This window comes from Sapajus apella, unplaced genomic scaffold, assembly GCF_009761245.1.
Source record: "Sapajus apella isolate SASKATOON/1434 unplaced genomic scaffold, GSC_monkey_1.0 scaffold59, whole genome shotgun sequence".
Classification (NCBI taxonomy): domain Eukaryota; kingdom Metazoa; phylum Chordata; class Mammalia; order Primates; family Cebidae; genus Sapajus; species Sapajus apella.
Genome location: NW_022436999.1, coordinates 11,734,202 through 11,761,810, shown reverse-complemented (window position 1 = coordinate 11,761,810; position 27,609 = coordinate 11,734,202). Strand labels below are relative to the sequence as shown.

The following is a 27,609-nucleotide window of genomic DNA, read 5'->3' as shown; positions in this document are numbered from 1 at the left end:
TTTCTTCCCTTTTCTTTGTCAACCACATGAACTGTAAAGGACAACATGGTGCCAGCCAGGTAGAAAATCCATTTGCATAATAAAAGACTAGGGTGTAGTGGTCAGCTTCTTCTCCTGTTATGTAAACATCACACCTGGTCCAACCAATCTTTGGGCCCTATGTAAATCAAACATCACCTCCTCAAGCCAGTCTATAAAACCGATGTTCTTCACTACAGGACCAGAAGACCCACTTAGGTGCCCCTCTCTCTCAGCAGGAGATTCTCTTTTCCTTTTCTTTTGCCTGTTAAACCTCCACCCTTAAACCCACTTCTTGTGTGTCTGTGTCCTCAATTTCCTGGCGTGAGAGAATGAACCTCAGGTATTTACCCCAGACAATGACTCTACTTCATCATGGTGGTCCCAGAAAGATTACACTGAAGAAGGATCATAAGCTAAATCTGGAAGGATGAATCAGCACAGTCATTATTATCATCACTGAAAAAATATGATTGGGTTTGAACTTTGGAACTTTTATTCAGAAGGAAAAGAAATGTTTTTCAAATAAAGTTATAGGATAATTTTTGCATATGTCTTACCTAAGATATCTCATGGAACTTTTTACTTCAATTATATTTAAGACTTAAAATGTCAGAATGTTTCACGTTTTGTGTTCAGGTCATAGTTTTTGGCATGCAACTTATGCTCAATTAAGGTAAAATGTGCATACAGTGAAATGTACACATCTGTCCAGGCACTGTGACACATGCCTGTAATCCCAACATTTTGGGAGGCTAAGGTGGGGGAATTGCTTGAGCCCAGGAGTTGGAGACGAGCCTGATCAACATGATGAGACCCTCTCTCTACAAAAAATACAAAAATTAGCTGGGCGGGGGTGGTAGTGTGTGCCTGTAGTCCCAGCAACTCAGGAGACTGAGGTAGGAGTATCACTTGAATCTGGGAGTTCAAGGCTACAGTAAGCTGTGATTGTGCCTTTGTACTTCAGCCTTGGTGACAGAGTGAGATCCTGTCTCAAAAAAAAAGTACATATCTTAAGGGCAAAATTTTATGGATTTACCAAATGATACACCCTTGTAACTACCACAAAAAGTTTATGATATGGAATTTTTTTCATCATTCCCGAGAGTTCTCTTATGTTCTCTTTCAGTTGACATTCTACATAGGCAACCACTGACCTGGTTTCTATCACCACGGAGTTTTCCCTATTCTATTTCTTTAACAAAGACAGGGCTATTCAGATTTTCTATTTCTTCTTGTGTCAGATTTTTATATGTTGTGTTTTTCAAGAAATGTGTCCAATTTATCTAAGTTGTTGAATTTATTGGCATAATGTTAAGCACAATATTTCCTTATTATTCTATTAATAGCTATATGATCTGTGGCATAAAATGTAAGCATATACTTACCATAAATCCTGCCTTAAGCAAATTATAGGCTGTGAGGCACATAGCATTCTTGCCTTTCCCAGAGGGGCCCACCTATGTTGTTTTACACATTCTTTCTGAAGAAGTATACCTACCCTTTCCTTATGGCATATTAGCCCTGGGTCGGTGGGGGAGGTAAAAGTGTTGGGATTCACCATCTCATCTCGTGGCTGCCACAGACATGGCTTCTGTTCATAAGTTCCTATTAAATGTTTCTTTCTGAAAAAATTTATCAGCCTCTTCCTTCAACATCTCAGCTACCTTAATTTGGGGGGTGAGTAGGTTTGCATAGAGCTGTTCTCTATGGAACATCTACAAATTTTGATTTTTCAAATTATTATTCAGGTTAAACTATCTCCTAGATTTACCATGATTTCTTTTTTAACTCATCAGTTATTTAGAACTGTATCATGTGATTTCCAAATATTTGGGAGTTTTAAGATCTCTTATTGTTATTGATTTCTAATTTCATTCTGTTATGTTTGGAGAGCATATTCTGTATTTTTCAACCCTTTGAAATTTATTAAGCCACATTTTATATTTCAGAATGAGACCTATCTTGGTAATTATTCCACGTGCACTTGAAAATCGTGTTTATTCTGCAGATGCTAGGTGAAGTACTCTTCATATATCAGTTAGGTTAAGTTGGTTGATAGTGTTCAATTATATTCATATATTTATGTCTAGTTCTATCAATTACAGATATGTGAATTAAAAATGTTCAACTATGATGATAGATTTGTGTATTTGTTCCTTCAGTTTTTTTTTTTTTTTTTTTTTTTTTTTTTGAGACACAGTCTCACTCTGACACCCAGGCTGGAGTGTAGTGGCACCATCACAGCTCACTGCAGCCTTGACCTCTTGGGATCAAATGATCCTCCTGCCCCAGCCTCTTGAGCACCTGAGACTACAGATGCCCACCACCATGCCCACCTAATTTTATAATTTTTTTGTAGAGATAGGATCTCACTATGTTTCCCAGGCTGGTCTCACAATCCTGGGCTTGAGGATTCCTCCCACCTTAGCCTCCCAAAGTTCTGGGATTACAGGCATGAGCCACTGTGCTGGGCCTGTTCCTTTAATTTTCATATCTTGCTTCTTATACTTGAAGCTTTTTAATCACATAAACATTTTTTTTTATATCTTCATGATGAAATGACCATTTTCATTAAGAAATGTCACTCTTCAACCTTGATAATTCTTTTTGACTTGAAGTTTGTTTTGTATAATAATAGTATATCAATACCAGGTTTCTTAGATTTGCTTTGCCTATGTTTTCCCTTCCTTTTATTTTCAACCTATCTGGATCTTTAAAATGCATTGCATCTCATGCCAAAGCACTTACTTGAATCTTGCTTTTTATTCATCCTTGAAGCCTTTTTCTTTTCTTTGGATTGTTTAGTTCATTTATATTTAATGTAATTATTGATATGGTAGGATTTAAGTCTATCACCTTGCTATTTGTTTTCTGCTTGTCTCTTGTTTTTCATTTCCTCCTTCATGGCTTTATTTTGGTTTATACAACGTTTTTAGTACTCTATTCTAATTCATCTATTGATTATAAAGTTATATGTCTGTATATTTTTATTTTTTCATGGATGCTCTGGGGATGCTCCAACTAAATGTTCTTTAGCAGTGACAATGTTCTGTTTCTTTCCAATATGGTAGACACTGGCTACATGTGACTATTGATACCTTGAAATATGGCTAGTGCCACTGAAGGCTCAAGTTTAAATTTTACTTATTTTAAATTAATTTAAGTTTAAATTTAGTCACTTGTGGTTAGTGACTACCATAGTAGTCAGCACATCTTTGACAGCCTATGTAGAGTTAATATTGTGCTACTTCATGTGAAATGTAAGAATCTTACAATAGTACAATTTGTCAACTCTGTCCTTTTTTTCTTTCTCCAAAAGCATTGCTGAAAATAAAACATACACACACACAAAACCCTCTGTCCTTTTTTGTTTTTGTTGTCATATATTTTACTTCTACACAAGTTGAGAGTCCTACAATATATTTGTCTTTAATAGTCTGTTGTTTTTTAAATAATAAGAAGAAAAAATTCCTTATATTTACACATCTACTTGCCATTTCTGGTGCTATTTATTACTTTCTGTAGTTTAGATTTCCCTCTGCTATCATTTTCCATCATCCCCCAAAATTCTTCTGTTAGAATTTCGTATAGTTTACAATGAATCCTCCCAGTATCTGTTAATCAGAAAATGTCTATTTTGTTTCTATTTTTGAAAAATGTTAGAATTCTGGCCAGTTGTGGAGGCTCACGCTTGTAATCCCAGCACTTTGGAAGGCCAAGGCAGGAGGATTGCTTGAGCTCAGGAGTTCAAGAACAGTTTGGGCAACATAGTTGAGACCCCATCTCTACAAAAAAAGAAAAAAAATTAGTTGGACATAGTGGTGTACATTTGTAGTTCCAGCTAATTGGAAGGCTGAGGTGAGAGGATCACTTGAACTTAGGAGGTTGAGGATGCAGTGAGCTGTGATTGTGTCATTTTGCTCCAGCCTAGGTGACTGAGCCAGACACAATCTCGGGGAAAAAAAAAAAAAAAAGCTGGGCGATCTATTCTTTCAGTACTTTAATGACATCATTCCATTTCTTTTGGCCTCCATTGTTTCTAGTGATTCATAGCATCGTTCCCTTTATGTCATTGACTTTTTTTCTCTACTTCAACATTTATTCCATATTTTTTGTTTTTAACCTTTCACTACAGTGTAACTGGTGTGTTTTCTTTCTCTATCTTATTTTTTGTATTTATTCTGCTTGGAGTTTGTTGATTCTTCAATTTGCAGGCTTATGTTTTCCACCAAATTAGAGAAATTTCAGCCAATTAAAAAAAAATTCACTCTACCTATTTTCTCTTTCCTTTCTATTAGTGAGACTCTAATTATTATTATTTTTTATTTTAGTGATGGGGTCTCGCTCTGTTGCCCAGGCTGTAGCACAGTGGTACAATCAGAACTCACTGCAGCCTTAACCTCAAGGCTCAAGTGATCCTCTCACCTCAACCCCCGCAAGAAGCTAGGACTATAGGTATGTGCCGCCATGTCCAGCTATTCTTTCTTTTTTTGGTAGAGATGGGGCCCTCACTGTGTTGCTCAGGCTGGTCTTGAACTCTTGGGCTCAAGTGATCTTCCTGCCTCAGCCTCCCAAAGTGCTGGAATTACAGGTGTGAGCCACCACACTCAGGCTTGTGACTCCAATTATATATATACTGACTACTTAGGGTTGTTCCATACTTCACTGAAGCTGTTTATGTATTTTTTCCAATCTTTTTCTTCCTGTTATTAAATTATATAATTTCTATTGATCTCTCTTAGAGATAATTGACCCATCCTTTTGCCATCCCCAAACTGCTCCAACCATTGAATAAATTTTACATTTCAGATATTTACTTTTATTTCTTTTTCTCTTTTCTTTCTTTCTTTCTTTTTTTTTTTTTTTTTTTTTGTGTGATGGAGTCTCACTTTGTCACCAGGCTGGAGTACAGTGGCATGATCTCAGCTCACTGCAACCTCCACCTCCTGGGTTCAAGCTATTCTTCTGTCTCAGCCTCCTGAGTAGCTAGAATTACAGGCACGCATCACCACGCCCAGCTAATTTTTATATTTTCAGTAGAGACGGGGTTTCACCATCTTGGCCAGGATGGTGTCAATCTCTAGACCTCCTGATCTACCTGCCTCAGCCTCCCAAGTGCTGGGATTACAGGCGTGAGACACGGCACCCAGCTGCTTTTTATTTCTAACATATCCATTTGGTTTATTTCTTTGCCAATCCTTCTCATCTATTCAATCATGTATTCATCTTTTCCCATGAATCCTTACATATAATTATAATAGCTGTTTTAAAGGCCTCATCTGCAAATTCCAACATTTGGGTTATCTTGGATTCTGCTTCTATTGACCATGTCTTATTTTGATTATGAGTCACATATTTCTGCTTCTTTATATGTGTAATATTTTTAACCTACTGTTGAATATTGCTGTAAAGGAGTTACAGACAGTCTGGATTACATTATCTTTTTTTAAATGGTATTGCGGTTTATTCTATCAGGCTATTAAACTACTGAAAAATCCCCTTAATCTTGCTATGCTTTGTTTTGTTTATTATTATTATTATTTATTCTATGTCAGTTTTATCCTTAGTCCTGAGACATGGCCCTTTGTCTGGGGCATGGTATTTACTCTAAGGTGTGACCTCTTTAGAATTTCACTTGAATGCATGAAAGGCTTATTAAGATCTCTCTCTTTAGACTGGGACAATATTCCAGTGTTTGGAGTACTACACAGCCTGTGACATCTTGGCCAGTTCCCTTGTTCATAGCAACCATTCTCTTCTAGGCCTCTCTAAATCCCATCCTGTACATGGGCTACACAGGAACCCCTGTGAAATCTTCTTTGTTCTCTTCTTCTGCACACACCTTTCTTTCTGGTATCCTGTCTTACAAATTTCAGAGATGACAACCACTCGAAACTTTTATCTAGATCTCTTCAGCTCAGCAAGACTTCCATATTTCCTTGGATTCCACTTCCTTTTAGTGTAGCTGGTGTCCCCAGACAGAAAGTTGAAGAGGATGTGCAGATCACTTTGTGTTTCCTTTCTCTCAAGGATCACTGCCCTGCAATGTTTGTTGTTAAATGCCTGGAATCAGTTATCTCGGATATTTCTAGGTGTTTCTAGTGGGAGGATGTGTCTGGCATTAGCTACTATCTATGGCCAGAAGTGGATGTCCTCGTATGTATGTTTTGGTGTGTTGTCTACAACTATAAAATGTATAATCACATTTTTCCTTTTTAAATTTAAAGATCTGTCTTTTATTACTGTATCAGGCCACTACTCTTCATGATTATAGGTATTCTTAATCTAACCTCAATAACCATTAGTTTATTGAAGTTCCTTTAAGTGATTATAATTAACATTTCTAAATTATAATGATTAATAATTAATATGAAATATATATCTGTAAGACTCATTGCTTTTACCAAACATTGAAAAGACATTTTTACAGAGTTTAACACAAAATTTGAGTATAGAACAAAGTGTATTCTAATATGCTTCTATTTTTTAAAATGAGATACAATAAAATTTCAAGACAATAAAATTATACAAACCTTGTTCACTGGTACAAGATTTAACTTGTAATTTCCTTAAAAACAACAGGGCTGGGTGCAGTGGCTCATGCCTGCAGTCCCAGCATTTTGGGAAGCTGAGCAGGAAAATCACCTGAGGCTAGGAGTACAAAACCAGCCTGGAAATTATAGCAAGACTCCACTTCTATTATACAAACAATAACAATAAATAACATTTTTTTCTGCTGGTTGTAATTTCACTGGGACATCAAAGAAAATGCTGGAAACAAACTTGACACAGACATTAAATTTTTTCTGTAGAGATGGCGACCTCACTACGTTGCCCAGGCTTGTCTTGAACTCCTGGCTTAAGTGATCCTCATGCTTTGTCTCCCAGAGTGCTGGGATTATAGGCATGAGCCACTATGTCTGGCCCCAGGCAATTTTAAGTTTAAAATGTGTAACAATTATCCCATAAATATAATGCATTGAGTCTCTGATTGCTATTACATAAATGGACCAAAACTAGGAAACACAGCTTGTGCATTAACATGGAAATATAGATGCTAGAATGATATCACTGCCTGCCATCAGTTATCTAAAACTGTGTCCAAGTTTTTAAAGTCATTTCCTAACTAATGTTAACAAGCACAGGTGTTTCCTGATTTCAGTTGCTTGGACTCTTAAAATGAGTAACTCAGGGAAATGTGTAAAATTCCTTTGTTGACTTCCTTTCTCCTGTATCAAGGCCAAGTTTCAACTTAGTACTCAACGTGGTTTCTGTATTATCACACCCATTGTACCCATGAGCTTATCATCTTCCTTTATTTTTGTTACACTCACCAGAGGACTTTTGTCTTTTTTGCTACTTGTGTTATTTTTCAAGTGTTCCTCCACGTGTGTGTGTATGCACCTGTGTGTATTTTATTTATTTATTTATTTATTTATTTATTGAGACAGAGTCTTGGTCCATTGCCCAGGCTTGGGTGCAGAGGTACAAACATGGTTTACTGCAACCTTGAACTGCTGGACTCAAGTGATCCTCCCACCTCAGCCTCCTGAGGAGCTGGAACTACAGGCATGTGCCACCACACTGGGCCTATTTTTTATTTTTATTTTTGTAGAGACAGGGTCTCACTATGTTGCCCAGGCTGGTCTTGAACTCCTGGCCTCAAGTAATCCTCCTGCCTCAGCCTCCCACAGTGCCAGGATTACAGGCATGAGCCACCACATCCAGCCTCCTGCATATTTAGAGCTCAGTTTAAGTGATTATATTTGGATTAAAAGAATGTGTCAAAAATTCTGCCTTTGAGCCAGGCACCATGTCTCATGCCTGTAATCGTAGCACTTTGGGGGGCCAAGGTGGGAGGATCACCTGATATCAAGAGTTCAAGACCAGCCTGGGCAACATAATGAGACCCTGCCTCTACAGAAAAATACAAAATTAGCTGGGTGTGGTGGTGCAAGCCTGTAGTTTCAGCTATCTGGGAAATAAGGTGGGAGGATAACTTAAGCCTGGGAGGTCGAGGCTACATTGAGCTGTGATCGTGCCAGTGTACTCCAACCTGGGTGACAAGAGTGAGACCCTATCTCAAAAACAATTACCTCTGATTTGAAGGTTCTCTGCAAGTGGCAGGGTTGAGCCCCCTGCATGGTCATGGATCTGTGTCAGGGGGCAAGGGATGAGGCAAATGAAAGGGGATCTGTGGCAGGCAGCAATGATGAGGCGAATGGAAGGGAAAGTGAGCAGCAGGATGAGGAAGAACTGAAAACATTAATATAATGTGGCAGGGCTTTGCAATGTGCTTTAAATACAGTTTCTCATTTAATTCTGTGCAACTTTATGATTAGTCCAAGGCCATCTATCAATTTTGGGAGGATCCAAACCAAGGTCTTTGAATGCTATTGTCTTCTATACCTAGAGTTCTTAAACTTGAGTGCAGAAAAATCACCGAATTTGTCAAATATTGTCAAATGCCAGTATTTGGGCCATCTGACTCCCCATGCCACACCAAAAGGTCATGGATGGAAGATCTGAATTGCCTTGCTATTACCTACTGGCTTCTAAACTAAAATTATGTTGACTACTATATTAGTACATCTTCATACTGTTATAAAGAACTGTCTGAGACTGGGAAATTTATAAAGAAAAGAGGTTTAATTTACTCACAGTTCCATATGGCTGAGGACGCCTCAGGAAACTTATAATCATGGGAGAAGGGGAAGCAGGCACATCTTACATGGTGGCAGGCAAGAGAGAGAGAGTGCAAAGGGGAAAGAGCCCCTTATAAACCATCAGATCTCATGAGAACTCACTATCACAAGGATAGCATGGAGGAAACTGCCCCCCATTATCCAATCACCTCTCTCCCTCAACACATGGGGATTACAATTCAAGATGAGATTTGGGTGGGGACACAAAGCCAAACCATATCATTCCATCCCTGGCACCTCCCAATCTCATATCTTTTCACATTTCAAAACCAGTCATGCCTTCCCAACAGTTCTCCACAATTACTGACTGGATGGACACCAAATATACCAGAGAATACCATCAAGAACTAGAGAAAACACAGTAAAGGGTGAAGAGAACCATGCTATTGAGTCATTTTCCCTTCACAGGTTTCTTACCCAAGCCATACAGTTTAATAACTTGGTTATGACTTATTGTTAATAACTATTCGGTTTGTTAATGGACCAGAACCAAATGAGAAAAGTTAATGGAACAACCTGACCATTAGCTATATTAATTATAGCTTTAGAGAAAAATGATTACTATTTTAAACCATATACACATGCTTCTATCACTGTCTTTTTTAAAATGTCAAAAAAATAGTACGTTCTGCATTTAGAATTAAAGAATTTTAAATCATTTTATTTTGAGACAGAGTCTTGCTCTGTCACCCAGGATGGAATGCAGTAGTGTAATCATGGTCGTGGATCAGCCTCAACCTCCTAGGCTCAAACAATCTGTATTAGTCTATTCTCATGCTGCTGATAAAGACATACCGGAGACTGGGCAATTTATGAAAGAAAGAGGTTTAATTTTACTGACAGTTCTATGTGGCTGAGGAGGCCTCACAATCATGGTGGAAGGCAAGGATAAACAAGTCACATCTTACATGGATGGTGGCAGGCAAAGAGAGCTTGTGCAGGGAAAATCCCCCCTCTATAACCATGAGATCACATGAGACCCTCTCACTATCATGAGAACAGCATGGGAAAGACCTGTCCCCATGATTCAACCACCTCCCACTGGGTCCCTCCTACAACATGTGGGAATTCAAGATGAGATTTGGGTGGGGACACAGCCAAACCACATCACAATCCTTCTGTTTTAGCCTTCTGAGTAGCTGGGACCATAGGCATGCACCACCATGCCCAGCTAATTTTTAAAATTTCTTGTAGAGACAAGTTCTCACCATGTTTCCCAGGCTTAAATTACTTTAGTTTGGGAAGATATTTTTGCTTAATTTGGTGACATGCTAGTTTTACATGTTAGAAGTAGACACAAAGAAATGTTTGCAGTGACTAAATGTAGTTAGATTTGGCTCCCCTAAATAATTTATCTCGTTTTTTATTGTGCATGAAGTCTTTTTCATTGTATATGAATTTTTTTAATTGTATATGAATCTACAAAACTATAACTGTGGGCTATTGTGGATCTGTTTAATAGAATGGCAGCAAAGTTTTCCAGGGTTCCACACTATTGCTAGAAAGGCACTTAGGTAATATAAAGGATTTCAAATGAAACTATTCTAATATGGGTAAATTCAAGTAGATGAGACGTCCAAAAAATAAATTAACCATAGGACAGATCTGTATTTGTTCTGTTTACATACATAAAGTATTTAACCTCACTAGATTTTGCTGTTAGAAAGCAGTGGCAGAAATGTTTTATGAAGTCATTGCTCTTGATCACCGGGCTGTCTGGGCAGTTGTCAGTACAAAGTGTTACTAACTTGATTGCTTTTTATGGGAGGATTACTTTTATTTGTGCTTTTCTGTTCTGATCTCAATCCCTGGAATCTGTCTTACTTAAGTGGGCTTTTGAGGCAAATAGTAATTGAAGGCCCTTCTTTTGGGGAAACCCAAGGAAGGGCGAGAAGAACTGCCTGCCTCCTGGATCTGCCTGCCTTCTTAGGACTTTTCCCCTTTGGGCTTCCTTCCCTTTATTCTCTCTCTCATCATGAGCTGTGCAGCCACTGACACCCTAACAGACTGGCTATCAGGACCCTTTGGCTGACTGAAGTCCTCACTCTCTGATCTCATCCCTCTGTAACACCCCACCCTCCCTTTGCCTGTTTCTCCCTCCAAGTCATTGAAGATCTTTCCTTTATCCATCAAGGAGTCCAGAAACCTCACAATGATGTGTCTAGTTATGGGTCTTTCTTTACTCATTCTGCCTAAACACTGCATCATTTTCAATATGAGACCAATGTCTTTCTTTCATGCTGAGAAATGTTACTATATCTTTGAAATCTCTTACCTTTTCAGTTCTTTTTGTCCCATGAGGAGGACATTGGGGCCCCACTAATTTAGATGTACCTTTGCATACTCAGAAATGGATATAGACAGGCACTGCTAGGACCCCTGCCCTGCAAACCACTATCTCCTGCTTGCTGAGAGTCTCAATCTTCTTCCCCTTCGTACTCAGTATGTAATAGTGGTAGTTTTCAATCCTACTATGCATTAGAATCATGCTGGGATGGAGCTTACATATGTGTCTTTCCAAAAACTGGTCAAATCTCAGCTCTACCATGTATTAGCTATGTGATCCAATTCACTTAACCTTTCAACCCTCGGTATTAGCTATGCAATCCAATTCACTTAACCTTTCAACCCTCGGTTTCCTTATTTGTGAAATAGAGATAATGACAACACTTCATTTGGTTGTCATGAGGATCAAATGAATAATGTTTGTCAAGTGCCTTCAGGTGGATGCTCAGAAAATTATAATATAGAAGCCAAGGTAACAGCTGAAGCGTAACACGTGCCTGGCAAGGTATTAAATGCCTTATGTGAATTATTTTATCTTCAGAGTCCTTTAAAGTAAGTACATTTATTATTTGTACAATGCTCTAAAAATTGTTTTCATTTACCTGTGTTGCATTCCTTTCTTTGTCCTTTGGTATACATATTTTTTGTACTTCATAGCATATTTATATTTCTTACTCTAGTTTTCAAATGTTATTTACTGTTTTTTTCTATGTTGTTTATCATGTATAATTTTAGTAATTACATAATATTCCATTAAGTCGCTATTCTGTAATTTACTCAGCCATTCCACTATGGCTAAACTGGTTCTTCAAGCACAGAACTCATTTTACTTTGAAGCTTTTGATGTACACTGTCAAATTGCCCTTCAAAGCCTATGCCATTTTACAGTAATATGGGGTCACATTTGACCTGGCTGTGTTATTCTCTAAATTCTCTAATTCTATTAAATGGAATTGGAGTTATATGAAATTGTTCCTTAAGAAATTTTAAAAATGGCAGTGATTCAATCAAGCAACCAATTAATTTAAAAAGCATTTCGATAATGTATTAGGAATTATATACAGAGAAGTCTAAAGTTATACTGTTAAGACAAGAAACAGTAACAGTGATCATGGAATAACACCCTCTAGTCTACAAAGGACCTATAATACAGCTATATCTGTACTGCAATAGTTGCTGTAATGTATCACATACAGGGCACTAGCAATCAGGGTGATCCCACCTGTGTAGAGAGAGGAAACCTCTTCCTCCCCCGCTTTCAGGGTCAGAACTAGCTCTGGATAAAAGTTGTTACATAGGAGAAATTGATATTGGCAAACAGTTCCTTCTTACAAAGAGCCTGTACCATGTGTGGCTTCCTGCCTGACCTCATGTCACATAACATAGGATGGAGATAATCAGAGTTTTCCTGGAGATTAATTTTGAGATGCTGATTGGAAAGATCCGTGTTCAGCTGGGGCTATTAAGCTGGGAATGTGGGAAGTTGGGGCTGTTGACGACCATCTTCCCTGGCTGTATTTAGGAAGCCAGTTGCAGGAAGAGAAAATGAGGAACAGGGAGAGGGGAGCAAAACCAACAGGTGATGAGAGGGGGAAGGAAGGACAGAAAAAGTACTCGAGCGAGAGAGTGAGAAAGTAGCTTGATAAATACCATGGTAGCTTGCGTTTTGCCTGTAGCCTTTTCGGGTTTAAATACTTCACATCGAATGTGTGACTTCAATCAGGCAATGTTGGGCAGCAAGCTGAGAGCCACAACATAGCTGCATCTTTTTAACTAAAGCCCATGCTCTTGCGATGTCTTGGATGTTATTCTCTCCTGCAATCTCAGAACCCTATGATCTCTTTCCTCAGCGTTGCTTACTCATTCTAAACAAGCCCCTTTTTCTAGTGATTCCATCTTCTTCCTCAGTTCTCACTCTATTTCCATTCCAGCCAAATCTCTTGAAATGGTGTCTACATTCACTCTCTCACATCCTTTTCACCTCAACCTACCCAACAGGCTTCCACTCACACCCCCTACTGAAACTGTTGAAAGACTACTAAGGACTGTCCACATGGTATTCTTTTTTTTAAATTTATTTTTATATTTTGTAGATACGGGGTCTCACTTTGTTGCCCAGGCTGGTCTTGTACTCCTGGGCTCAAGTGATCCTCTTGCCTCAATCTCCCAAAGTGCTGGGACTATAGGTGTGAGCCACGGCGCCTACCCCATGTGGCATTCTTTAGTCCTTGCCTACTCTTGGCGTCATTTGACCTAGCTGACGATTCCTTCCTGCTTGAAAATGTTTTGGTTCGTTTCCATAATACCTGGACACCACATCTTCCTGACTGCTGCTTTTCTCTTACCTCCCTGGCTGCTGCCTCTCAACCTGCTTGCCTGCTTCTCCTCCACCCACAAATGTTGGGAGTTGCTGGAGGGCTCTGTCCTTGATCCTCTTCTCAAGTTCCATTTTCTTCCTGTCTTCCCACAACAGAGTCTGATCCACGATTCTAGCTTCAATTACTATCTGTATACTGATGGTTCCCAAATTTGTCTTTAGCTAAGAGACTGCCCTCTGAGTGTCACAACCACATAGTCAATTCCCCACTTCAGATTTCTGCTTAAATGTATCAAGATATATCAAACTTGACAGGTTTTGAATTGAACTCTTCATCCTCCCCTCCCATTCCCAACTCTTCATCCCTGCCCCAATCTCCTCTTGCCATGTTTATCTCTTTTTTAAAGACAGCATCTCACTGTCACCCAGGCTGGAATGTAGTAACATGATGATGGGTCACTTACAGCCTCAACCTCCCAGGCTCAAGTGATCCTCCTGCTTCAGCTCCTGAGTAGCTGGGACTACAGGCACTTGCCACCACACCTGGCAAATTTTAAATTTTTTCTCTAGAGACAAGGCCTCACTATGTTGCCCAGGCTAATCTTTAGGTTCAAGTGATCCTCCTGCCTTGGTTTCCCTGGGACCATAGGTGCGTGCCCTGGCTAACTTAATTTTTTTTTTTTGTAAAGATGAGCGTCTACCTATGTTGCGCAGGCTGGTCTTAAAACTCCTGGGCTTGCCGGGCGCGGTGGCTCAAGCCTGTAATCCCAGCACTTTAGGAGGCCGAGGCAGGTGGATCACGAGGTCAAGAGATCAAGACCATCCTGGTCAACATGGTGAAACCCCGTCTCTACTAAAAATACAAAAAATTAGCTGGGCATGGTGGTGCGTGCCTGTAGTCCCAGCTACTCAGGAGGCTGAGGCAGGAGAATTGCCTGAACCCAGGAGGCGGAGGTTGTGGTGAGCCGAGATTGGGCCATTGCACTCCAGCCTGGGTAACAAGAGCGAAACTCCGTCTCAAAAAAAAAAAAAAAAAAAAAACTCCTGGGCTTAAGCCATCCCCCCCACCTTGTCCTCCCAAAGTGCTGGGATTACAGGTGAGCCATCGCACTTGGCTCATGCCCTGTTTCTTAATTCTCTAATAGCTCCCCAGTCCACACAGTTGCTCAAGCCAGATTCTGCAAGTCAGAATACTGTCCTCTTCCTCATTCCCTTCAATCTGTCACCAAGACCTATCAATTCTACTTCCAAAACACTTCTTGAATTCATCTACTTATCTTCATCTCCATCACCGCCTCCTGAGTCTTAGCCACCATCTTCTCACCTCTGGACTTTGGCACCGGCCTCATAATTGCTCTCCCCACACTCACGCTGTTTCTTCTAGTCCACTTCCCAGAGAGCTATTTGATTTTATTTAAAAAAATATAATGGGACTACAGGCATGTTCTACCACATCCAGCTAATTTTTTTAGTTTTTATTTTTTGTAGAGACAGTCTTGCCATGTTGCCCAGGCTGGTCTCGAACTCCTGGGCTCAAGCAGTACTCCTGCCTTGTCCTCCCAAGGTGTTGGCTTTATAGGTGTGAGCCACCTTGCTCCTCCCCATGAGATTTAAAACACAAATCTCATCTTGCCCTGGCTCTGCTTAACAGCCTTCAGAGGCACCCAGTTGCCCACAGATAATCTCCAAAGACTTTCCTATGATCTACCAGTCTGGTCATTGTGACCACATTTGCAAACTCATTTCAGCCACTCTCCCCCTCACCTTCCTCAGCTCCAGGCACATAGAGTTCTCTCTGTCCCCAAACAGGCCAAACCATCTGTTTTCTTGGGAGCTCTGAATGAGCTGATCTTTCTGCTATTTGCTTCTTCAAAGAACCCTTCCCTGACCACCCATCCAGTTATAATGCATCACCCCTTGGCATCGTGGGCTTTTCCTTCACTGCACCCTCCACATACATCGTCTTGAATTTGTTGTTTTTTCTCCTTGTGGGACTGTAAGCCCCAGGAGGGCCGGCACTATTGCTGTTTGACCCACTGCTCTGTCACCATTGCCAGTCCCAGTGCCTGGTAGGTACTGACTGATAGGGTAAAGATGGAGTGTCTGGTGTCCTCACATCCCAGTCCCAGAGCAGCTGTGTGGCCGCCTGCCATTTGGGGATTGTTTTCTTTTTTTAAATTTTAACTTCAATTAAAAAAAATCTTTTAAAGTCTACACACCATGATTCTTTACGGGGACTGTTTTCTTTTAGCGCCAAAGTCCAACAGCAGCAAATCCTTTAGTGGCTCTTAAAGCTAGAGCCTTTCCTCTTTGGAGAAAAGGGTGACAGAGTTGACCCACATGGTAGATGTGACCTCTTCCCCTGGAGCACTAAAGCCAGACAGAAGCCCCCTGGACATTTGGGAGCATGCTTTACAAATCCTGCCTAAAGCTAAGGTGTCATTAGAATGACATGTTGCATCTCTGCCTTGTTCTCTACGGAAGCTTTGGTGTTTTTAAGACAGGCCCTCTCCCCCGGGCCCATTGTCCTTATTTTTTTTCATTCTGTATAGTACAGTTATTAACAGGTGAGGCCTCATTGCACTCATGTAAAATCGTTGAGAACCTACTCAATTAGAAAGCTCTGAACAGGGCCTTAGAGGAGGGGGCTAGAAAGATGAAGCTGGGGCCATGTACGGGGGCTTATGCCTTTAATCTTAACGCTTTAGGAGGTGGGGGCTGGAGGATCACGTAAGGCTAGGAGCTGGAGGTTATAGTGAGCCATGATCGCACCACTGTACTGCAGCCTGGGTGACAAAGTAAAACGCAGTCTCTAAAACATAAAGAGAAAGAAAGAAAGGAGCGAAGGAAGGAAGAAAGGAAGGAATGAAAGAAAGCCGAACCAGCTCCAAGGGAGCCAGTGTGGCAAGACAGAATGTCACCAAGTATCTTAAGAGTGGCCTAGGCTTTATGGGAAACAAAATGGTTATGGCTGGCCCTCGGGAAGCGCGCTTTGCTGCATAGCAGAGTAGTCCACAAGGCCCACCCAGGAGACAAAATCTGCAGGGACCACGGGGTGGGAAGCATCGGAAGGCTGCCCTCTCTGACTGCAAATACAACAAGCTGGAGTCTTCGTAGAAGAGGCGATTTCTTCCGCGTGTGTGTTGGGGACAGCCTGTGTGTGTGTGTGTGTGTGTGTGTGTGTGAACATTTTCTGCCCTTGCTGTGCAGGGCTGGGTGGATCAGGAACCACCAGCAGGGGAAGAGACTTACTACCTCTTGGCCATGTCTGTCTCCAGAAGAACCGACCTTTCCTGCTCTTTGTGCAACCAGGCACACCTTCCGAGGAAGGAGGTGAACAGGATTTCCACCATTACTACTGCCCTATTAAAACACACACATACACACAACTGTGTAATTAGCCTCTGTAGGAAAGGCGCACAAACAGGATGCATTCAAACTGACCCTGGGATGAGCCATCCCTGTAGATTAGGAAAAAGAATCTCCCAGCCGTGTGCCCACCTCCGGCCAGGGCCTCTTGGGGACAGTCCTGCAGGGTCACTAGCCCACCGGGGAGGCTGGGAGAGAGGGGCGGGCGACTCGTCAACGCACGGGTTCCTAGCTGGAGCGCCTCCTCCGCATCCTCCCAACCTTCCATCCCTCCCCAGTCCAGTCTCCTACGCCCCAGGTGTTTGCTGATGCCGAGCCACGAACCCTTTCCTTTTTGGCTTGCTCCCGGGGTGGCCCCTAACCCGCAGCGCACGGCCAAACCCGGCGCTACAAGGAGGGCGCGCAGGGCGGCGCAAGCGGACACTGGGCTCCACGAGGGCGTGCGCGGGGATCCACCCCCCGCAGGGCCCGGGCGCGGGCTGCGCGCCACTCCCCCGGGGTCCGGAGGGCGCGGGAGCGGGCGCAGGGGTTCTGTGAACTTGGAACCTGGCGGCGCGAGGTTCTCGCCTGGGATGAGGCGGCGGCAGCTGCTTCCTGGTTTGAAGTTCGCCGAGTGGGGGAGAGCGTGAGCCTGCGGAGGCGGGGGCAGGAGGAGAAGCAGGAGGAGGCGGGGGAAGAGACGCTTGGGGCTGGAGCTCACCGGACGGGTAGCTCCGGCTCTCCGGAGAGAGGAGCTGCCTGGCCCTGGAGAAGGGGCGAGTCCCGCGCGAGCCCCCGGGAAGCGCCGCGCGCTCGGAAGGGACGGCCGGGCTTCCCCTGCCCGCTGAGGGCTCGGCAGCGGGCTCCCCTCCTTTCCACCTCGGGAGGGAGGGAAGGAGGGGAGGGAAAAGTCCCACGGAGGAGGCAGAATGGCCGGTCGAGGGGCGCTTGGGCGCTGCCTTTCCCCAGAGCTGCCCGGGCTCCTGCAGCTGCCCCGAGGGCTGGCCTGAGCCCGGACGCCCCGCTCTCCGGCTGCGAACCAGTGCCGCCCCCCGGGGCTGGGGCAGCGGCGCCGGCATGTCGTCTGGAACCATGAAGTTCAATGGCTATTTGAGGGTCCGCATCGGCGAGGCGGTGGGGCTGCAGCCCACCCGCTGGTCCCTGCGCCACTCGCTCTTCAAGAAGGGCCACCAGCTGCTGGACCCCTACCTGACGGTGAGCGTGGACCAGGTGCGCGTGGGCCAGACCAGCACCAAGCAGAAGACCAACAAACCCACGTACAATGAGGAGTTTTGCGCCAACGTCACCGACGGCGGTCACCTCGAGTTGGCCGTCTTCCACGAGACGCCCCTGGGCTACGACCACTTCGTGGCCAACTGCACCCTGCAGTTCCAGGAGCTGCTGCGCACGACCGGCGCCTCGGACACCTTCGAGGGCTGGGTGAGTAGCGGTGACCCCTTCCCTTTGTGTCCACTCAACCCCGGTTCTCTTCTATTTTTCAAAATTCACCCGGGTCCCGCTTTCCCATCGCTCCGTGGCTGAGGGAATTCCCTCCAGACTTTGGTCCTCGCCCGGGTGTCCGCGGCCCTGGTGACGCGACCGTGGTGGGTGTGTGCAGGCGCAGGTGTGTCTCCAGGAAGCTGGCTTGAACACTATCCCCTTTCGGGATGGCGGCTCGGCCTAACGGGAAGTCGGGCAGGGGTCCAGGGCGGTCACCCCTTCCGCCCAGTCTTTGGGCATGAAGCTCCAACTTTCAGCACGCGAGTGATACGAAAGTCATTTGATTTAGGCAAAGTGCTTCAAGCGCTACTTAGGAGAAAGCCGTACATTCTCGCGAGTATTATTCATAATGTTTACGGATACATGTTGGTTCAGCCGCTCAGACGTGCACACATGTTTCGGCTTGCACATCCCAGAGGTACACTGGCAGGGATCTGAGTGCCTGGGGTCTGCACGTTGGCAGTGTTATTATCTAGCAGTTTTCCAAGGAGATGAGATTTACATATACTTACAGGTAACTCAGTCCTAGGTGGGAGCCCTGCAGTGTGGGTTTCTGCTGCTGTTGGTCTGAGAAGAGGCTGCAAGGACTCCTTAGGAGGTTGTTGACCGCACTCCCTCCCCCCATCACCTGCCCTTGTTCCTGGGTATTGACGTGTAGCTACCCGCAGCTTCCCACTTGCCTCTGCTTTTCACATAGTTCCCATGAGGCAAAATTTCTGCTGTAAATAAATTAAAACTTCTAGAGGACTCTACACAGTGCGAACATGCTTTTGCTGCCTAATCCTCACACTGTCTTTGTGATGCGGGTGTTATCATTCCCACTTTGAGATAATTATAATAAAGTGGTCTGGTTTGGCAAAATGGAGTATGTTATATGAAGACTCTCAGGAGTTTAATAGTTTAAGTTCTGGAGGGAGTCAGTTTTGAACTCAATATCAGCATTGAAAATCTGTTTGAAATTTACAAGTGATGAAATCAGATGGATGGTGATGAAGGCTCATTTAGGTATTTTATTTATTTTATACTTTGTGGAATTGGTAATTTTATCTTATATTCTCTAAAATTAAAGATGTCTTATGGAGCTATTCCTTTCTTTTAAATAGAAGTACAAAACCATAATGACTGTTTAACCTTAATCCTCAAATTATATTGAGTTAATTTGTCTTCAGCCTAGTTTACTTTGTGGCACTTAGAAGTGGGGACTAGAGGAATTGCTAAAATACAGTTAGATATTTACATTTATCCTGTGAATTTCTGGATATGAAATAAAAGTGAGTTTAGACATCCAAGTGGATTTGTTGAGTTCTGTTAGTGCCTGATTAGGAGTTACGTTGAGCAAAGCTCAAGATGAACTAGGTTCTGAAGTATGGTGGTGCAGCTTGGCCAATGGCCATGAGACGCATCCCTTCCCTGAGAGAGCCAAGACTCGTCCTTCTCAAATGTAATCTACCCACTTGAATTACCCAGGGACCTTAAAAAAATTCCCTCTTTTAAAGACTCTCGATAGGAATCTCTGGCTGTGGGACCTCATCATCTTGACTTTTAGGCTTCCCAGGTGTTTTCAGAGTGCAGTCAAGGTAGAGAACCTGTGACCTACATGAAGACCAAAAGATGAGGACTTCTTGGTGTCTAAGAAGCATGAGTGTAGGAAGATCCAGTTACCTGACTAGGTGGCATGTATAGAGCTGCATATTGTTCCACTGGATGAATAAAAGATTCAATGTAAATGAGATTTCAATATTTATAATGGTCTGAAATAATTGCACTTAGATGTTTAATATAACCCACTGGTGGTGTTTTGGAAAATGCGAGTGTTTGGTTGGCAGAGAAGTTCAGCATTTAAATGACCTTGAGATGACATTTAAATGATGCTTTGTTATGTATTTTTATACATCAGAGGGCAGAGCTTTTTCTGTTTTTTTTTTTTTTTTTTTTTTTTTTTTTTTCCCTAGGTTTTGGGAAATAATGATTTGTCATGCATTTGTATACATTAGAGGGCAGATTTTTTTTTTTGTTTGTTTTTTGAAAAGGTTTTGGGTATTTTGGAACTGTGAGGATAGGGTAGAAAGGATGAGCAGAGTGTTGTTCCTTTTTTGTTTTCTTTTAAAGAAAATCTTGTCAAGAAAATATTTAGAAATATATGGAATGCACGCTTGTTTTTAAATAATTATCCTTTATAGTTTCAAAAATGCTTGAAAAAAATAGAGATGAAGTCTTACTATCTTTTTGACCAGGCTGGTCTTGAATTCTTGGCCTCAAGCCGTCCTCCTACTTTGACCTCCCAAAGTGCTGGGATTACAGGTGTGAGCCACTGCACCTGGCCCAAAGGTGCTTTTGGAATTTAAGATTACATAAATAGTTATTTATCTTTAGTGTGTTAAATTGACATGTGTAGTTTATTCAGTTACATGTGGAATAATTGAATTTACTCCAAAATAAATTTATGTGTTGCAAGTGGAATTACACATTACTGACTTAAAAACAAAACAAAACAAAAAAACTCTTTCTTGAAGTGGCAGGTTCAAAAAACTCCCCAAAACCTAGTGACTTAGTTTTTGCTAGATCATAAGAAGCTGTTAGCTGTAGGTTATGGGTGAGAGAATTCAATATGGTTAAGATCTCAATTCTTCCCAAAGTATTCAATAGATTCAATGTAATCTCAATCGAAATCTTTCTAAGTTTGTTGTAGAAATTGACAGACTGACTTTGAAATTTATATGGCAATGTAAAGTACTGAGACCAGTCTAAGAATAGTTTTGAAAAAGAACAAGTTGGGGGACTTACCCTATCTGATTTCAAGGCTAACTGTAACATGACCATAATCAAGATAATGTGGTATTGTAGTAAAGAGAGTCATACAGATCAGTGGAATGACTAGAAGAGAGTCTAGAAATAGAGCCACATGTAGATGATCCACCGATTTCTGATAAAGCTGCCAAGAAGGCAACTCAGTTGGGGATATGATAATCTTTTCAACTAATGGTGCTTGAACAAGTCGATAGCCACATGTAGAAAGATGAGCCTTGGTGCTTACCTTACATCATACAAAGACATTAATTCAACATGGATTATAGACCTAAATATAAGAGTTTAACTGTGAAACTTCTATAAGAAAACAAGAAAATTTTAGTGACCTTGGGTTCAGCAAAAAATTTTTAGATAGTGTACAAAAGGCACCAACTGTAGAAAAATCAGTAAGTTGGACTTTATCAAAATGAAAAACTATTGCTTCCCAGAGGATGTTTAAGAAAATGAAAACCCGAGCCACAAATGGGAGAAAATAACTGCAACATGTAAATGAAAGACGTGTGATGTGAATATACAAAAGAACTCTAACAGCACAATAATAATGAGAAAAATACCTAATTTAAAAATCCAACAAAGGACTTGTAACTTGTCAAATATTTGAATAGGCACTCACCTTCATGCCAAATATCACATTAAAAGATGCTCAAAATCATGTCATTAAGGAAATGCAAATTAAAGCCAAAATGAGATCTCAATATGCTCCCACTAGAAAGACTAAAATTAGTAAGACTGACCATACCAAGCATTGGTGAGGAAGTGGAGCACCTGGAACTCTCATATGCGACTGTGAGGAATGTAAAATGGGTACAGTCATGTTGAAAAATAGTTTGACAGTTTCTCAAACTATCAAACATATGCCTACCATATAACCTACTCTTTAGTATTTACTAAGAGAAATGAAACCATTCATACAAAGGCTTGTCCATGAATGTTCATAGCATCTTTATTTGTAATAACCCCCAAACTGGAAACAACTCAAATGTCAATCAGCAGATGTATGTTTAAACAATTGTGGCTTATCCATACAGTGCAATATTACTCAGCAATAAAAAGATGAGCACATGTAACAACAGAAATGAATCTCAGAATAATTATGCTGAATGAAAGAAGTTAGGCAAAAAAGTACGATTTCATTTATGCAAAATTCTAGAAATGAAAAGGAGTCTATAGCGACAGGAAATAGATCAGTGGTTGCCTAAAAATGGGGACTGGAGGTGAGGAAGGGGTGGATTACAATGGAGGAAGAAACTTTTAGGAGAGATGAATATATTTATTATTCTGATTGTGGCAATGGTTTCACAGTTACATACATATATCAAAGCTTATCAAATGGTTCACTTTAAGTATGTCACTATATAGCAATTATACCTGAATAAAATTGTGGGGAAAAAACCAATAAGGACTTATGCATATTTTACTCAAGATGTTAAGTAAGATGCTAGTAAATGACAGAATTTCAGTTGAGCTAAGTCTGACTCTTGAAAACTACATTTCCTCTCTAGTGCAGAAAATATTTATGAGAGTAGAAGCATAGAAAAAATGAAATCACAATAAAACCAATTAGTTTCTGATTTTTGGACATGGTCTCATTTTCTAAATTATCACTGTCAGTTTTTCTCTGCTGCTTCTAGAACATGTTTATTTTGCATAATTTCTCTGGCTTCCAAAAATGGAAGAATTGCCTCTGTTAAAACCCTATTTTCTTCTTTCGTGTATTTGCTTTTGATTTGCTGACCTTCAAAATGGGGACCAACATCTAATGCTTAATGCAGAGGGCTGGGGATATGAGGAGGCAGGAGGAGCTGGAGGCTGCGTCATGGAAAGACCTTGGCGCCCCCTCAGGAAGGAAGGACCGGCTTGGCAAGATCCCAGGCTGTTTTCCTGGTTCAACCCTCTCGAAGACATTGTGTTCTCTGCAGCCCCGGAGGGCTGCTTTCTTCAGTTTCTCAGTGAGGTACCTGTTTTGTAATCAGTCCTGTCAGGTGAGGTAGCCAGGTTACTACTGGACAGTCCTGGGTTATCTTTTCTCTTCCTTCCTGGATCCAGGTGTCCGAATTTATAGCACCAAAATTCTTCCAGATTGTCTATCTAGTGGTCCATTTTGTACTTAGTAGTACAGTTATTTATTCTCATGATTTATTTTTTTCTGAACCAATTGGAAGGCGTGTCTAACACTGACTGGTCAATCCACAGTGTGTTAGGGAAAAGACGTATTTTAGAATCTTGAGGGAATTTTGTTTCTGTGTACGTGAATTGTATTGGCTATGTAGTGTCTTCAGTTTCATTGTAAGAAGAATTTTGCTGCAGTGGGACCAGCTGCTTCTTATCACCAACAGGTTGTGGCTCAGCTATTTTTCCCCTTGGAGAGCATTATTATCTTGTTGTCGTTCATTGCATTCATTGCTCTCTGAGATCGTTTTGTTAATCAGTTTGCTTATTATACTTACCTCCTTTAGATTAGAAATGGCTTGAGGGCAGGGACCCACATTTCTTATTCGCTGTCCTAACCCTGGCACAATGCCTCAGACATAGTAAGGATTAAATATTTGTTAAACGAAATTTTATGTGACTGGGGAACAAGTAAAGTGTAAGTATTTTGGGAGCATCTTTCCCTCTTTATAAAAGAAATAAGTGAAAATAGTTGAGGAGTGACCAGATGAACAGTATTCCTCTATTAAATCAATCAGTGATACCCAAATATGTGCTTGAAAGACTTGGCCTGACTGCTCTGTTCTTTGAATATGGTAATGGATTGAAAACCTTGTGTGTGGAAAAATTCCTTGCTCTTATGTCATTTTAAAAGACTGTGATTTTTAAATTGTAAGACGTTGTAATGTTTTTCACTTGTAATTTTCACGCCCAAAATGTTAAAGTCGGGGCAGAAGCAAGACATCAGCATTTAAAAGGTTGTACCTCAGCCTTGGAGAGGAATGAGGTTGGTGGGTGGAACATGAATCATTTTATCTTATGCAACTCTTAGTGAAGTTTTGGTATCTAGTAAGTGTTTAGAATGGTGATTAGTGGTGATGGTAAAAGTGTGGTGCATTTTTATGAGAAGAGTAGCATTTGTATAGAATAATAGAGGTGCCTGGGATTCTTGGTAGTCCTTTTTTATTTAATTAAACAACTGGGGCCAGGTGCTATGCCTCACCTCTGTAATCCCAGCACTTTGGGAGGCCAAGGTGATAGGCTCCTTTGGGCCCATGAGTTTGATATCAGCCTAGGTAAACTAGTGAGACTCCATCGCCACAAAAATAAAATAAAATTAGCCAGGCATGGTAGCACATGCCTGTAGTCCTAGCTACTCCAGAGGCTGAGGTGGGAGGATCACTTGAACCTAGGAAGTTGAGGCTACAGTGAGCCATGATCATGCCACTGCATTCTAGCTTAAATGACAGAGCAAAACCCTGTCTCAATTAAAAAAAAAAAAAGCTAAAAAAACAGTCAACTAGATTGTGTTCCCCTTTTGTGTTGACTTCTTAGCTCCACTTTATTAGAATGTGATAAAAATGAAGCCTGAGTAGAAACTCAATCCCTGTCCATTGTTTTCCACTCCTATCACTACTGTATCCAAAATAGTCTTTCTCAATTGCCAAGCCAATAGTCAATTCTTTAATTAAAACTCTTCTAGCCGGGCACGGTGGCTCACGCCTGTAATCCTAGCACTTTGGGAGGCCGAGGTGGGTGGATCACGAGGTCAAGAGATCGAGACCATCCTGGTCAACACGGTGAAACCCCGTCTCTACTAAAAATACAAAAAATTAGCTGGGCATGGTGGTGCGTGCCTGTAATCCCAGCTACTCAGGAGGCTGAGGCAGGAGAATTGCCTGAACCCAGGAGGCGGAGGTTGTGGTGAGCCGAGATCGCCCCATTGCACTCCAGCCTGGGTAGCAAGAGCGAAACTCCGTCTAAAAAAAAAAAAAAAACTCTTCTGTGATTCTCTACTGCTCTTAGGTAAAGTCCAGAGTCTTTTATTTTTCAGACAGAATCTCTCTGTGTTGCCCAGGCTGGAGTGCAGTGGCACGATCTCAGCTCACTTAACCTTCTCCTCCCAGGTTCAAGTGATTCTTCTGTGTCAGCCTCTCAGTAGCTGGGATTATAGGCATGCACCACCATGCCTGGCTAATTTTTATATTTTTGGTAGAGACAGGGATTTGCCATGTTGGCCAGGCTGGTCTTGAACTCTTGATCTCAGGTGATCTGCCCACCTTAGCTTCCCAAAGTGCTGGGATTATAGGCATGAAGCCACTGTACCCAGCCAAAGTCCAGAGTCTTTAAAGTGGTATAGGATGTTCTCCATGATCTGGCCCCTGTTTTCCTCTTGAACCTTTTCTTTTACCTTTCCCCAAATCCATACCCTGTGCTTAGGTCACAATGAACATCTTTCAGTTCCTCAAAAGGAGGAACGCTTTACTAATTCTTCCTTGTGCTTCAGGTCTTATTGTAGTCAACAATTACCCAGACAGCTGTCCCAGATGTGCCTGGGGCCAGATGAGGACCAGTCTGGGTTTGGTCCTCCTCCTCATTGTTCCCTCAGTATCCTGAGATCACCTTTTCTGCTGTCTCCTCCATCCTGAAAGAACGGATGTATTAATGGATTGGCCTCTAATGGAAGCATGTGACCCTGGTCACAGAGAGTTTGGGGTACAGTTGTTTGGGTGATTGACTAAGATTCATCTGCTTTGCTCTTGTGGTAGTGACTCTGACAGACTATTACATGTTTCTATTTGAAATGCCAAGCCCTAGATGAGCATCCGTCCACTACTGAGCGTGTACTAAGTACCAGGCATTGTGCTCTATCCTGTAAAGTCAAGTGGACAGGATGCACATGGCCCTTCCTTCATAAGTCTTGTAATTCCAAGGGAGAGGTAGATTAGGGTAAAAAACAAACAAAAGAAACTAGGGAATTACAGAAGCACTCAGAGGCAGGTAAGCCCCTGGTCGGAGAGGTCAGGAACATCTTCCTGGAGGAAAAACAAAGAGCTGACTTTTAAGGATCCAACAGAGAGAGCCACAGCCTGCTTCAGTTAAATGACTGTGAACAATCTTTCCTCAAAAGAAGAAAAGGAACTTCTGACCTGGTAATTTCCCAGAGAGACATCATAGATGCCCTTTTGAAAGGTAAATGTTCCTGACCCACAGAAATGTTTCCACCTTTGGAAAGTTTGGGAGGAAACTGTTTCCATGCTTGTGAACAGATGAACTGCAAAAGAACTTTTGACTCCCAGAGGCAGAAAGTAGGAACACTATATTTGAACCATCAAATACCTTAAGTTTTGTACAGATCGTAAAATAATCATAGATATTGAAGCAGGAGGATCATCTTATTCAGAACAACAACAAAAAGCCTGATAGCTCTTAGGCCTGCAGACAGCCTGTAGGTATATTCATTTGGCACAGGTGTTTTTAACGTTGAAACTGAAGGCATTTGGTGCTGTTTGGTCCAGTTTGCCACAGACTGCAACACTCCCTATTATGAAGACAACCCTCTTGACTCATACTTGCTTGGACCTGGGACATTTTTTGTGTTGTTTGACACTGTAGCTCAAGCCTTTGTTTCCAGATTGTGGGAACCAAAGTTCCAGCCAAAGCATTACTGTTGTCCTTAACAGGGGTGTCCAATCTTTTGGCTTCCCTGGGCCATGTTGGAAGAAGAATTGTCTTGGGCCACACATAAAACACACTAACACTAACGATAGCTGATATGCTTAAAAAAAATCCTCAGAAAAATCTCATAATGTTTTAAGAAAGTTTATGAATTTGCGTTGGGCTGCATTTAAAATTGTCCTGAGCCACATATGGCCTATGGGCTGTGGGTTGAACAAGCCTGCCCTACCTTGTGAGAAGTGTGATAAACACACTTTTAATGTCTATTAATATCTATTTATATCTACAAAAATATAGATAGATTTATTTAGATATGTAATAATTTATTAATTTATAAAAGACATTAGTTTAGATGTATATTTAGATGTTTACTTACATAAATATTTGTGTCCTAGGATTTCAGAGAAAGCTAGCTTACTAGTAAATATATGGAGAGTTAACCTTTACTGCAAATTAGTATTGTATTAACTATCCAATTAGAAAAAGACAAACTCTGCCAGGGTGGCGTGGTGGTGTGTACCTGTAGTCCCATCTACTGGGGAGGCTGAGGGAGGAGGATTGCTTAAGTCTAGGAGTTCAAGGCTGCAGGCTGCAGTAAGAGCTATGATTGAGCTGCTGCTCTTCAGCCTGGGCAGCAGAGTGAGACCCTGTCTCAAAAAAGGAAAAAACAAAAACAAAACCCCTCTTTTTATTTCAGTATACAACTCCCAGCAATATGGGAATGCTGTACTTTAATGGGAGTCAGAAGAACTGGGTTCAAGCTGTGAACTTAGGCAAGCCTCTACTTATCGGGGTCTCATTTCCCTGTTATATTGTGAGGGGGCTGCACTAAACCATCTCTACAGACTTTTACATCTCTAAAGCCTGTGTTTCCATGTATTAGGCAATTACATAATTTCTTCCCTTTTGGAGTAATTGGTTTGGCTTTAAGCTGTCGAAATGAATTATGTCTTATCAAAGTTAGTAACTCCTAAGAATTAAATTGGTCCAAATCTAAATTGCTCAGGGTTGGAGAGG

The 27,609-nt window shown here is 41.7% G+C and overlaps 1 protein-coding gene and 1 long non-coding RNA gene across 2 annotated transcripts in view; one reads left to right on the top strand and one right to left on the bottom strand.

The window, feature by feature from the left end:
• Positions 1-10,112: 10,112 nt before the first annotated feature.
• LOC116528697 lies at positions 10,113-13,840 on the bottom strand. Its single transcript, XR_004259152.1, has 2 exons — positions 11,348-13,840; positions 10,113-11,304 (listed from the first exon to the last, which is right to left on the bottom strand). It is a non-coding gene; the product is annotated as an uncharacterized LOC116528697 (long non-coding RNA).
• Positions 13,841-17,033: 3,193 nt separating this feature from the next.
• PRKCH (protein kinase C eta) overlaps positions 17,034-27,609 on the top strand; it is a 245,017-nt gene continuing 234,441 nt past the window's right edge. Inside the window, exon 1 of the mRNA XM_032246108.1 lies at positions 17,034-18,117. Within this exon, the coding sequence (XP_032101999.1) occupies positions 17,755-18,117 (363 nt within the window). The 5' untranslated portion in view covers positions 17,034-17,754. The remainder of the gene's footprint in view (positions 18,118-27,609) is intronic.